Source organism: Eschscholzia californica, unplaced genomic scaffold, assembly GCF_041429995.1.
Source record: "Eschscholzia californica isolate CP2 unplaced genomic scaffold, dmEscCali1.0.p SCAF_5, whole genome shotgun sequence".
NCBI lineage: Eukaryota > Viridiplantae > Streptophyta > Magnoliopsida > Ranunculales > Papaveraceae > Eschscholzia > Eschscholzia californica.
Genome location: NW_028238472.1, coordinates 14,438,104 through 14,453,040, shown reverse-complemented (window position 1 = coordinate 14,453,040; position 14,937 = coordinate 14,438,104). Strand labels below are relative to the sequence as shown.

Genomic DNA, 14,937 nt, shown 5'->3' with positions numbered 1-14,937 from the left:
TAGAGAAGAGGAATATAGAGAAGAGGGATATTAGGTAAGAAGAGGTAGTATAGGAATAGAGAAGAAGGGAGATGAGAGGGTTTGCAAGTCTAGGTTTTAATGGAGGAGAAAGGTGCTATTTATAGATGGGTTAGGGTTTTGGTTTGGTTAAATGGTAAAAAGAATTAAAAGGAAGGGTTACTTTTGGAATTTAATGGGTTAAAAGGACAAAACCAGGTGGCTAGGGCTTTAAAGTGGGAATTCGGGTGATTTGGTCTACCCGGTTATAAGATAACAAGGTGATTCGGCCACAGAAACCGTCGGATTTGGAAGCGCGCGGATCTGGGTGGACAGTAAAGAGCCACGCGTCCAGGAGGACGGAGCTTAAACTGCTTCGGGTGCACGGAATACGCAATAAAAGGGCCAGATGCACAGCAGCCGTCCGATCTCAAAAACGCGGAAGGGCGCGGCTAAGATTAAAAGGTGAGATCGGGGCTACGGATTCTAAGTTGCTTCGGGTAACACGGGAATGGAAAATAGGACGGACGCACAGCAGCCGTAGATCTTGAAAACGCGGGAAGTTACGGCTGCGATTAAAACGCGAGCAAGGGACTACCGAACTAAAATGAAACGCGGTACACTGGATCATGCTCGATGGCCACACTTCGCTGCTTAGCGCGAACACGGGAACCGCATATACCAATCTCTGCCTATCGACACGTGTCCCTAAGCATACCGCGGGCCAGAAACTTGCCCGAACTTGTACCGAATGCTGACCAAATGTTGACCTGACTTTGACCTTGGTTTATTCCTTCGTCCGGACTCCGATTTGACTTCCGTTTTCTCCTACGGAATCGTCTCGACCTCTACTTTTCAACCACGCACTGACCTTGGCCAAATTACCAGATTGCCCTTGACTCCAAATGACCAAAATACCCTTCATGCATCTTTTCCTCGTTTTTAACCGTTTTTCACACCTAACTCTCCAAAAGACACCTAATCAAGAAAACCAACCATTTTATTATAATAAAGACTCGAAACGAACTAACTCGACTAAATTAAACGACTCTGATGGGACATTTTCATGACCCATCAGGAGCCTAATCCCCCCACTGCTGGACTTGCTTTGAGGATGAGCAACTGAGAATTAGCCATTGATGTTCATCTCCTCTCTCTCTTTCTCTTCATTTTTTTTCATACCCCTCTCTCTTCTCTCTTTTCATTAGCCATTGATGGTTTCATAAGAGACAAAAAGTGGTTTCTTAATGGGTTATTTTTCAAATTGCCCCATAGTTTATGACCAGCTTCCCACGTAGCCCCCTAGATTATCAAAAATACCCAGATGACTCCCTTTCTACCGTTAACATCAAATGTTCGCGAAAGTAAGATTTCTTCTCCCAAATTTTGCCTTCTTAAACAACTGAGAATTTGTGGGCATCCTTCAAGATGGGTTAATATTTCTTTCTAAAGAGAGATAGAGAATGTTTATTTTTGAACTATAAAAGTTCTAGAGAGAGAAAGTGACAAGAAAGAGGGTCTTTAACTTTTCATCATTAAATGAGCCTAGGTAAGATGCTAGTTCATGGAAGGGTAAGAATGGAATAAGAAATTTGACATTAACGACATTATGACGGAAAAGACGAAAAGAGGGCTATATGGATATTTTCGATAAACTAGGGGGCTACGCAGGAAGACGGTCATATACTAAGGGGTCATTTGGGAAATAATCCTTTCTTAATTGACAAAGATTATTTTGATGAAGGGAAGTTGTACAGGTACGTAGGGCTTTTACCCGCGTCTACACCATCATACTTGACTAAGGGTCCGTTTGATACGTGTGAAGTATTTAGATGGGAAAGTGAATTTTTTCTAACGTGAAAGAAAATCAAAATATTGCCATGTGAAGTGATGGTTTAAGTGTTTGAAAGAGAGTAGAAAAAAGGATTGCGTTTAAAAAAACAAGGTAAAAACTTTAGAAATTCAGGGGGTGCTTTTGTAGTGTTACAAGTAAATTACTTATAAGGAGGTGCCTTTAGAATTTTGTGATGTTGTCTTCTTTCCCTTCCTTCCATTCTCATATTCTCATCTTACTGATCTCAAAATCAAGTTCTGGATTGAGGGTTTAGAGTGAAGATGTTGATATTCATAAACAAAACCAAGCTTCATTTAATCAGGTACCCAAATTTGAATTAAAAGTTCTGGTCTAAGGGTGATATGGTTTGAGATTTGATTTGTTGAATTGGGAAAATTGATAAGTTAGGGTTTTGTTTCTATTGCTTAGAGAATTCGAGAAAGAATGGAGAAAACGAACAATCCAAATCCGATTTTGGTTACTTTCTGTTGTTTGAAGAATCCATGCCAAATCGATGCTCCATAACAAGTCAATTCTGGATAATATAGAAAGAATCCAAAGATAATAATTAGAAAACCAAAATTGTACATGATTAGGTCGAAAAATTCAGAAGGAATTAAACTGAGAGTTGGGTTTTTCGATCTCATCATTTAAAAATAGATTGATCCATCCGAAGAAGCCAAAATTTCTTCAAGCAACCAAGCCCGAACAATCCAAGATTGAAGATTAAGGGTGGGAGGAAATTACTTAAACATCCCCACAAAGAGAGAGATAGAGAGTACAAGTTTTGGAGAGTGGGTAAGAAATCAGCTTTCCCATCTTAAAGGTGGGAAAATTTTTGAGACTATTTTCATAATTTTTTTCCTCAAGAAATCGATTTCACACGCCCAAATGTCCAACCAAACAGCGGAAAATCGATTTTTTTACATAGTCGATTTTCCCACATAATTTTCCCACGTATCAAACTAACCCTTAGTGAATTAGGGGCCAATATATGGACACCTCAATTTCTTATGTGGACACAAAATCTTTTGGGTGTAAAAATCATCTATTTATTATAATAAAACAACTCAGTCAGGTTTATAAGTTTGGTCGTCCATTTTTATTGGGAGTTTGATAAATATTACATCCGGCGACTGACATAAATTCTTCTTCGTGTAAATTGACTCAAAATAAAAGAGTATTAGTGTAAATCAACCAAAATTGGTTACAATGCCCTTAAGCAAGTAATTCTCTACCTACTTTTTTTCTCCCACGAATTACATCTTATTTATAAGTCGGTTAGTATCTCTTCCTTATTTCTCTCCATGTTTCTTCTCTCTTATCTTCTTTATTTTCTTTGCAAAATCTGCATAATCTTTATTACTCATTTGGTTCTCTGTTTTATCATTTTTCAAAAGTGTCTTTTCCGACGTTGGTCAAGAAAGACCTGTCACATCCGTGGGACGTGGTGGAAACCTAGTTGGTTTCAAGGGGACAACAGTCCGTCTCTTTCTCTCTCTAAACTTCCTACCTTCGCCCATCACCATAGGAGAGGGAGTTTTTCACCCCACAGATTTCATCAACATCAATTATGTCTACTAAAACTACTCATTTCTTTTTTTGTTGAAACTATTCTGTCATTAATAGGAATAAACGTTATTACAATATTTATCAACTAAAATACAAGGAACATTATGCCACATTTTGCTTCTATTCTTCTTTCTCGCCCATTTTGCTAGCTTGTCTGCATTCAAGTTGAGATCTCTCTTGGTGTATTTGAATTGCACTATATCAAATTCTCTTCTGCTTTCTCGAATTCTTCGGATATGAATCAAAGATTGCCAGTTGACAGAGTGTCTTTTATCATGGAGGTTCTTGATTAGATTTAAGTTGTCACTTTCTATGATTATGGACTTGTGATTTTGTTCTTTCGCCCAACGTAGACCTTCTAAGATTGCTATTGCTTCACATTCTTCACTATTTCTTGCCCTCAATGTTTTCACTTGCGCTGCTATGAATTTTGCATCTGCATTATGTGCGATTAAGCTGATTCCCGAATTGGATATTACATTAGTGAAAGATGCATCAATATTAATTTTAATGAAAGGTACTGTTGGCAAAACTACTCATTTCTTGTTTTTTCATTTGATTGAAACATTTAATGTTTGGTTTATGCCTTTATGGGTTTCTAGGGTTTGTATATTTTTGGTTTATTTTCTTCGTGTTTATTTGGTATTTAGGGTTTGAAAATTGAAATCAGACACATTTATTTACTTCTACTAGAATAATAGATTAATTAGTAGGTATGGGTGGTCTGAGTGGTTTCTCTCTCTAAATTATATCATAGTTTGTTCCTCCAACGACTTTATTAAGCAGGAAAGGAGGTAGCAGAAAAATCGAATGATCTTATGAATGATGAACTATTAATCTTATTAGCGTTTCATTTTTTATTCATCATAATATAGGAATAGATAATTAAGATGGTTAAAGTTTTTGTTGTTGGGCAGTGTTGCTTAATCAAGATACATACCATCGACTAGAGAAGGTCACTGTGTTTTTTCTGAGAAAGTGTTGGTGAAGAGATTATGTCCAAAGACTTAAAAAAGAATGAGTTGTCCCATGTTAAAAGTAGCCATCATATTTACACCCACTATATTTGTCCACATAAGAAATACGTGTTTGTCCGCATATTGGGCACCGCCAATTAACTAGGACATACTCATGATGCAGCGAGATTTTTGGAAGATATTACAAGTATCTTGGATATCTTAAGATCAAGTTATTTATTAGATTCCTATTCTATTTAGTAGAGAATTATTAGTTTTAGCAGATTTATATTTTTAGGAAACTTTCTAAGTTTTAGATTCTAGTATTTTATTTATTTAGGAATTGTTATTAGAATTTGATTAGGTCTAGAAAACTAGTATTTTATTTATTAAAAGTTGTTAATTAGTGTGTGTTTGATATAACCTATTTCCATGGAAATAAAAGAGTTTCCATGGAAATAGGTATTTCCACCGTTTGATACGAAATCTATTTCCACGGCTTCAATTTCTCCGGGAATCTATTTCCGTGAAATATCTCACTTTTAATTCCTTGCTCCCCCCTAGGAATTAGTTTCCATGGAAATTAAGGAAATAGTATTTCAATATTTCTGGATACTTAAAACTTGATAATTATTTATATATTTTCGTCAAAAAGAAAACCCTAATGTTTATCTTCAAATTTTCGTCACTTTGTCTACCTATAAATATAAACTTTTTGATTTCCCCTCCATCTTCTAAACTATTGCCTGGTCTAAAGAAGAAAGAAAGCTAAAAAAAAATAATCTCCATCTCCATAACAAGGTAAGTTTTCACTTTTCTTTTTTACTTTTTAAACCTTCTGTACTTTTTACTACTAATATCATTATATCAACATCTCACTAGTCATTGCTTACACAAAAAAGGAAGAATCAAAAGTTGTTCCATGGATTTATTTATGTTTTTAATTACTATACTTAAAACCAAAATAGTTGTAATAGTATAGCTTATTAACTAAAATGGAAGAGATGGAAAGTAGTAATAGTAGTACTGGTGGTTCTATAGCTTCATATAGAGTAAATGGATTTATTTATGTTTCTACTATACCTTTGTTTTTTTGTTAAAATGTTTCTACTATACCTAAAACCAAAAAAGTTGAACCTGTTGCATACTAGGTGGATAGGTAGTAATGTAGTATAGCTTATTGACTAACATTTTGAGAGAGGAAGAGATGGACAATAATACTACTGGTGGTTTTATAGCTTCATATAGAGTAAATAGTTTTAATTATATTCTTACCATACATAAAACCAAAAAAGTTGAACTTGCATACTGGGTGGATAGTAGAAGCATAACTTATTGACTAAAATTTAGAGAGAAGAAGAGATGGGCAGCAGTTACTAATAGTACTAGTACTACTATAGCCTCATATAGATTAAAGTTGAGAGGGAGAGAGAGATAGTACTACTTCTTGGTTGATTACCCAAGAGTGATTTGGGTCCTAAAGTTTGATTACTTGAATTTTCACCTTCCTGATAGCTGTCTTTTGGACCTTCACTTTATTGTCCAACAAACAACTTCACTTTATTGTCAAACAACATCATCATTCTATGTTGTTTCTCCGTCTTTGTTGGTTCACACAATAACTTTAAATCTCAAAATACCTATTTTTTGTTGTCCATGCATAGAATAAAACTTCTTGTTTGTGAATTAAATATATGGTCATAATTTGTGTAGAATGCGTAGTTTAAGAGATTGTCGGCGAGCGGCTATTGCCATAACAATGATAGTTATGCAAGTTGTGGTAGTGTTGCACTTTTATAAAGTATACAAAAATCTCTTCGTAAGGAGCCCTTACAGAAGAAAAAAAACTGAGAGGAGGGACGTTTTGAGAAGAATGTACATGGAGAGTGATATAATTTGTCATGAGAAATTAAGGATGAGCAGATCAATGTTCCATAATTTATGTGAACGATTACGTGTGTATGGCTTAGTTGATGGTCGGTCGGTTAAGGTTGAGGAACAAGTTGCATTATTTCTACATACTGTTGGTCACGATACTCGCAATAGAAAAACGGCGTTTCAATTCTTCCGCTCGAGTCAAACAGTTAGTAGGTATTTTCATATTGTTTTGTCATCCCTGATCCTTTTCTATAAGGATGTCGTGAAGCCAGCAACTACGACAAACTCTCCTGCGGATGCCGGGACAGGAAAAAATTGGCATCACTACTTCGAGGTTACTTCTTATACTAATTATTAGATAAATATTAACATTAAACTTTCTATTATTAATTTTAGTATATCCATAGGGTGCAGTTGGTGCTATTGATGGTACTCATATTAGAGCATCTGTTCCATTAGAAGAACAACCAAAATACCAGAACAGAAAAGGAACCATTACTCAAAATGTGTTTTTGGCATGCACATTTGATATGAAATTTACCTATGTTTTAGCTGGTTGGGAAGGATCAGTGCATGATGGTCGTATGCTAAGGAATGCTTTAAGTCGTGAAGGTCGAAAGCTAGTTGTACCTGTAGGTATGTCAATCTGGTAATTTTTATATATCTCAAAAATGATCTTAAAAGGGATTATTAACATTCTTGGAATAGGTAAATACTACCTTGCAGATGCTGGGTTTCCTTTAGTTCTTGGATTTCTCACACCATATCGGAACACAAGATATCATCTTCGAGATCATATTGGTCGTCGTGCTGAAACCCCTAAAGAGATGTTCGATTTTCGACACTCGTCCTTACGAAATGTGATTGAAAGGTCCATTGGAGTTTTGAAGAAAAGATTTGCGTATCTTAGAAATGCTCCTTTCCATGACATTAGAACCCAAGCGAAGATAGTCATTGCATGTTGTGCTCTTCATAATTTTTTACGAGATGGTGATCCTAGTGACTTATGTCAGTATGAAAACCCTATTGATGACGAAGAAGAAACTATTGAAAGAGGAGAAGATGTGAGCGTAGTAATAGCTTCTTCTCAAGTGTGGACAGCTTCTAGAGATGCTATGGCAGAACAAATGTGGAAAGAACGTTAGCCTAATTAGAAAATTAATATTAGAAAAAATAATTTAGATATTTTTGCAAAACAGTTTGACTATTATATTCTAAATTTTTTTAGTCGTTTGACTTATTTATTCATTGTTATAAAATCTAGCTTTAACATTGTATTCATGTTGTTCTCGCTTTTTTAGTGCATTGATTAATTGCATATTTACTGCTTGTAACGACATTTTTTTTAATTTTAATATACGTTAAACTGTGTTACTAGTATGACATCAGAATCTGAGTCATCTAAAAGAAAATGTGTAAGATGGAGCGAACGAATGGACGAAATTCTTGTTGAAACACTTTTGGAGGAGGTTGCTAAAGGAGGAAAGAAACCAGACAATGGTTGGAAAAATGAATCCTTAAACCGTGTTGTAGTTGAAATTGATAAAAAAAACAAAGACGGTTGTTACAAATGAAAATATCAAGGCACGGTTGAAAACAATGAGGAAAGACTATATTGTAGCAAGAGAAGCTCTTAAACAAAGTGGATTCAACTTTAATCCGGAAACTCAATGTATTAGTGCAGATGACGATGCTTGGGCGAGCTACGTACAAGTAAGTGATGTGATTCTTTGTACTATTTTTTTGTTGCAATTAATTTCATAAGTAACTCATATTTTGTTTCTAATATTCTTACATTTAATATTGTAGGGTCATCCAACAGCTGTAGGATTGCGTGAAAAACCATTGAAATTTTACGATTCGTGGCAAATTATGATAGGAAACGAGCAAGCAACTGGTGATAGGGCAATCGAAGCGAGCAATTTCTCATCACCAGTACATTCTCTACCAGGTTCGATATTTTCTAATTCACAATTTTTGTAGTATATATTTTTTGTATTCCACTATAAGCCTATGTCGTATTTTGACATACTAATACTGGATCGTTTTTTTGTTTATTTTAATGCATAGATAACTTAGATGACTTTTTGTCTGGAGATAATGACAATAACACACAATGGACTTCTTCTACATCAGAATCAATACCCAATAGTAGTCTTACATCATCACAAAAGCGCAAACGAGTTCGAGCCCTTGAAGATAGTATTAATGAAGGAATGACTGGGATGATAGAAGCTGCGAGCAGAATAGCTGCAACTTTTGAAGGGCCAAATTGGGATAAAATCAATACAATTTTAGAATCTATACTCGAACTGGATGAGGAAGACGCACATCGCGTAGCAGATTTGTTTAATAGAGACCCATGGATGGCCCAATACTTCTTATCCCTGTCGGAAGGAAGAAGATTGGGTTGGTTAAGGATGAAATTACGAAACTAATTTCAAATTTCTCTTACGCTTATTTTGTCGAAGGATATTAGTATTTTATTTACTTTGCTAGATTAGTGTTTATTTACTTTACATAAGTTCTGACTTCAGATTTATATTAATAGTAATAATTAGGTTTGATTTTGTTGACTTATATATGTTTTTAAATATTAATCAATGTTTTTGTTCTTTATCTCGAAAAAAAAAATATTATAATCATTTCCATGGAAATAAGTTGTCAACCAAACGACAGAATTATACAATTCCACGAAATAGCGAATGACAACCAAACAAAGGAATTTCTATTTCCGTGAAATATGTTTCGTGGAAAAATTTCCATGGAAACTCTTCTATTTCCACTGAATTGTTTCCCTAGTATCAAACACAACCTTAGAGTTTGTTTAGGTTTAGGAAACCCTTAATGCTATATAAAGGGGCTTCAGTGGTTGATTAGTTAATCAAGTTTTTATCAATAAAATTGAGTATTTTAGTCTAATATTATTAGTTTCAAGTTCTATAAGTCTAAGACGAAAATCTGAAGACTTTTTCTGGGTTTTAAAAGTTTTAGACTAAGATCTAATTCTTTTCAGAATTTTCTGCTGCGTCAGTTGGCATCAAGAGTGAGGATTTGCCTGGCTTAATGATAGAATACAAGGCTAGAAACACAACCCTCGACGGTGAACGAGGTAACAATGCTATATGGGCAAAAATTGACGGTTTGAGTCATCAACTAGTCCAAGTGGTGGAGATGATTAACAACCAGAATGTCAATACAACCCCTAGGCAACCTATTAACAAAGAACGTGTTGAGGGATTCGCCCACAACCAAGCTGTTAATGGAAAAAAGGCATAACACAACCACTTCAACAATATGTTGTCAACCAAGAAAATGCAATTAAGTATTATCCTAATCACATATACCCGCGTAGAGATTATGATGAATACAAATTGAAGACAGAGATACCACTCTTCAATGGTTATTTGCCGATCGAAGCGTTCCTTGATTGGCTACATGAAGTCGAGCGACAAGTGTATATGTCATATATTGTTCCTGGCGAGCATATGGTAAAGATTATTGCTTGTAGACTCAAATGAAGTGTTGTTGTTTGGTGAGATCAGTTACAACGTCAAAAAGTGAGACAAGGAAGGGCTCCAATCCAGAATTGGACGTCTATGAAAGAGTACCTGAGAGAGAGGTTTTTACCTCCTGATTGTCAACAACACTAGTTTGAGATATACTAGAACTGTAGACAAGGGTTGCGGTCAATGGGCGAGTACTATGAGGAGTTTTCAAGATTGGTTCAAAGAAACAATATGGAAAACATTACAGAATATGAAAATGTTGTAGCAAATCGGTTTCTAAGCGGATTAAAATTTAGTCTGCGAAAAAAAGTGGGGATAGTTACAGTATGGACTATTCAAGCTGTGTAAAACATAGCCCTAAAAATTGAAGCTCAGGAGCGGGAATATAGGAACTTTGAATTTCGAAGGGAAGAACAACCTCGCTTAACTACAAAAAAGGTAAAAACAAATCCCTTAGAGAATGTTGAATCACCACGAATTGCGACCACAGACAATCCGGAAAATATTATTCATGAAGCAAAATCCGACGTTATTGTGTTCACGGAAAAGTCTCATAATATCAATTTACACGATGAGGGATTTGTTTCTAGAGAAGTTGTTCAAGAAATTGAGGTGGTTCAGAAAATTGAGTCAAAGGAAGTTGAATCAAAAGGTGAAAAACTTAGCAAGTTGGACTTTAGTCTAATTGAAGTTCTTTCATACGAAGGTCCGTTTTCAGTGTCTTGTGAATCTCAAGTTATTTCACATAGAGTGGTTTTGAATCTTATCGGAAGCTCTTCTTCAAAGTTCGCAATTTTCAATCTCTATATTCATGACGTTTACAAGTTTGTTTTTGGGGTGAAAAGGGAGTTTTAATCACATCACAATTATAGCCAGAAATTTTTTTGTGACATAATGAAGTCTTCGGTCCAATGAAAGTCTGGTGATTCCCATGCACAATTCACGAAAAAGTAATCTCAAGGGTGTACCATTCAAGATAACCTTCCAATCAATTAGTAAACTCGAGGCGAGTTTCTTTGAAGTGGAAGAGACTGATGCAGGGAGATTTTTGGAAGATATCCCAAGTATCTTGGATATCTTAAGATCAAGATATTAGTAGTTTCCTATTCTATTTAGTAAAGAATTATTAGTTTTAGCATATTTATATTTTTAGGATACTTTCTAAGTTTTAGATTCTAGTATTTTATTTATTTACCAGTTGTTATTAGAATTGGTTAGGTCTAGAAACTAGTATTTTATTTATTAGAAGTTGTTAATTAGAGTTTGTTTAGTTTTAGGAAACCCCTAATGCCTATATAAAGGGGCTTTAGTGGTTGTTTAGTTAATCAAGTTTTTATCAATAAAATTGAGTATTTTAGTTTAATATTATTCGTTTCAAGTTCTGTAAGTCTAAGACGAAGATCCAAAGACTCTTTCTGAGTTTTAAAAGTTTTAGACGAAGATCTAATTCTTTACGGAGTTTTCCGCTGCGTCAACTCAATTGGTAAACAAAAAAATTATTTATCCCTCCATTTGGTCCCTCCTCCAGCCCTCCGCCTGGCGGCATATCAATGGAGCATATACTTTCACCATTCTCTCTACAGTTGCTCCATGTCCAAGTGATATGTCGCCACATCAGGCAGAGGGCTGGAGGAGAGACCAAATGAAGTGATGATGAATTTCTCGCTGTTAAATCTACCTAATAAATAACTTATATGATATCCGCCCTGTCAGTCTGTCACCACCATAGCCATTAGCACAACTATCATCTCTCTCACTCCTCTCTCTTATATGTCCATTCTCTCTCATCTCTCCGCCACTCTTTCATCTTCACTCAGTCACTCTGCCTATGACAAAAGAATCTCTATGCCAACGATATCCCCTTCGTCCATGAGGAAGAAGATAACGTTTGTCCATGTTTATTGCAGCGATGGTTTCAAGCAAAACCCTCAAAGGGATTCGGCTGCTCATGGCAGATGGTTATCTATGTCATAGGTAAAGAGATAGAGTGAAGGAAGATGGTAGCAAAGATGAGAGAGAGAAATTGGTTGGCTGCAGACGTGTTGCCGACCTTCACTTCATCTACTCCCTCCGTCTCAAATTAAGAGACCCAGACCTAAAATCCTTCAAAATTTTCACGTATTTTTTCTTCCACTTATACCCTCATTAAATGTTCAGATTTGTGTGATTCTTTTTTTAGACTAAATCTAAAATGAATTTTTTTACCGAAAATAGGTGGAGGAAAATTGGATTTCAATTTAATGGTCAAATTATTTTGGGTAACAATATAAATTGTTCCTAATATTAGATGGTAGTTTTCTTTTAAATTGGATGGTATTTTTTCTTCCAAGTTAGACTGTTACCAAATCAAGCAAATACAAATCGACTTCTATAGAATTCCTCCATTGACACAAATATTTTCACAAAAAAATTGTTGAAACTTGAAATTTTTTTGGAGGTAAATTTAGATCCAACTTAAATTTAAATTTTTTGGAGGTAAAATTTGGTTGAAACTTAAATTATGTTTTTGAGAGTAAAATTAGATTTAATCAATCAAAAAGTATGCCGCCAAAACTTGATTTAGACAAAGAATACAAAAATTTGAGCTCTATATATGTCATGACTTTCATCTTCATACACAGTGTACCCTTTAGCTAGAGTAATTTTTTGTTTACCAAACTTCAAATTCAAGTCCATACTTTCTAAATCTCTTTAGTTCTCGATGTCCGATCTCCACTTGAATCCCTCTAACTTTGGTTCTAATAAAAAAGTTTCAAATCAAGAACAAAATATTCGTAGTAAAAAAAAATTAAGTAAGTATTCTTAGTTAAGTAATTTTGATTTAGTTACTTTTTTGGTTGTTGGTCAATATATATTTGAGCACAAATGTGTAATATAGAGATAAAGGATAATGTTGGAAATTTAATGAATTTTATATGATAAAAAGGGAAATGAGTCTCTTATTTTGGGACAAACCAAAAGGGAAACTGGGTCTCTTAATTTGAGACGGAGGGAGTATCTTTTTTTAATGTGATGCACACTAGTAATATATGGGACTTCAAAAAGTCTGAATTAAAAAAAAAAAAAAAAAAAAATTATGCTTGCTTTATTTATGTGTGTGTATTTGAATTTATTTTTGTTAAGGAGTGTGTATTTGAATTTGGTAAACTTACAATGAAGAACAATAAAAAAACGAAATAATAGAGAACAATATTGGGAACAAAAGGTAGATGTATATGATTTGATCTCTTTAGGATGTATATATAGTGTTTATATTAAAGTTACAAGAAAATAGAAAACATCTAGAATTATTACAAATGTGGAAAATACTAGAGTTAAATCGATCAGGATTTTCGGTCCTTCCAGTCCCTGACTTTTGTGAGGCCCGAAGCAAATTACCTAAGTGTGGCCCTATATTATATATATATTGGAAAGTTACTTTGGTCGGAAGCTCTTTTTCATTGATCAATTATTTAAGATGAATTTTGTATGTAAGTTTGGATGGATTTGCAAAAGTCATGTATATGCAAGATTTACACACACGTTTGCACAAGTTAACATATAGTTGTGTAGTTCGACAAGTAGTTGAAGTATGGAAAGTGTTCACATGATTTTTTGACCAATACCAATAGAAAAATCGACTCAATTTCTTGTATATATATATATCCAAAATATATTGATTAAAGTTGCATTATAAATCCTACTGAAAAAAAAATCTTAAAAGACTCATCAGGTTATACTCATTCAGATTATCAATATCACTCTCTACTGAAAAAAAAAACTGAGATATAGTCTTTCATACTGACTTAAATCTTAAGAGTCGTCAAGGATTTCTCCATAAATATTCGAGAATGAAAGAAATAAGGGGGAGGAAATAGACATAAAGAGGAGACGGAGACGAGATAAAAAAAAATAAAGATAACGGTGGGAATGATGTGTGTTCGTGAGACATTAAAGTAGTTTAGAATACAGCGTGTCATTTCTGAGACATTAAAGTAGTTTAGAATACAGAAAGATTAAAGAGGAAAATACTTTGAAAAGAAATAGCTAAAACGAAAAGAAAAAAACAAGTAATGGAATTATGATTTAGGGACTATATTTGAGTATAAGATAAAATATGGAGGCAAATTCTAAATTTGACTACATTTTCGGGCCCAATTGTAATTAGCCATTCCAAAAAGAGATGGTAACAGGCAGTCAGGCACGTGAAACTCAAAGGAGGAGAAGTGGATCTGTGTGGGAGTTAGTTAACTGTAGGCTTGTATTTCATTAAGTTTTTTACAGGCACTCCTTTTTTGTTAAGACTGAGATAATGCGGCCCCAAGATTTTGTGGCCCAAAGCGTGGCTTTGCTCGCTTTGGGCCAGGGCCGGCCCTGGGTCCTTACTTCTTTAGTCAGCAGTTGGAGGGTGCCCATGGCTCAGATCACCTTTTCTTTTGTGTGTGCATCATTATGGACAGTTTAGGTTGTAGAAAAAACTCATGTGCACATGATATTTCTCAGACGAGACTACTAATTGGACTACTCCGATCGCCTCCTATTTTTAGAGAGAGAGAGAGAGATCCGAGAGAAGAAAAAATGGTGGCGGAAAAGGGAGGAGATGAGAAAGAAAAAAATTTTCTTGCCAAAAAAATTTGACAAAAACATTACTTGGGAAGTCCATATCAAAAACATCACTTGAGTTTTTAGATTTAACTTCAATCTGACAGGTTCTAAAATGAGAGAGCAAGTAGCTTGGCCATGGGGCAGAAAACAGATCAGTTTAGTATCAAAATGATGATCCTCCTAATTGGAACTCTTAAGAGTCTAGGATGCATATATAACACTCTCGGCCGTCAGGTCATGTTTGAGTTTGAGACTGTACATGACCCCACAGCTGAGCCTATAAACAATTGAAACCGAGTCCTTCGGCTCGCTTCATTACCTCAATTTGGGTCTAGAAGATTAAAACACAATTAGGGTAAAAATGGTACCAAGAAAAATCGGGTCTAGAAGATTAAAACCATTGAAGTGGGGATTGAATGAGTAAATTGATCTTTCAAACTATTGTTGTTTCAATAATGCTGTAAATCCCCAAAAACATTTGTGTTTGATTTTTCTCATTACCTCAATTTGACTTGTCTACTAACTCATATGATTTATTTGACCTAAAATCAACAATCTAAATCAGTAATTCAACCAATATCAAGTAAAAGTAAATGGCAAATGAGTA

General features: G+C 34.7%; 1 protein-coding gene across 1 annotated transcript; it reads left to right on the top strand.

Annotated features, from left to right (window-relative positions):
- Positions 1-7,836: 7,836 nt before the first annotated feature.
- LOC147537321 (uncharacterized protein At2g29880-like) lies at positions 7,837-8,675 on the top strand. The gene is made up of 3 exons (XM_086642763.1): positions 7,837-7,950; positions 8,047-8,188; positions 8,308-8,675. Exons 1-3 carry the CDS (start codon positions 7,837-7,839, stop codon positions 8,673-8,675), a joined length of 624 nt encoding a protein of 207 aa, XP_086498889.1.
- Positions 8,676-14,937: the final 6,262 nt, after the last annotated feature.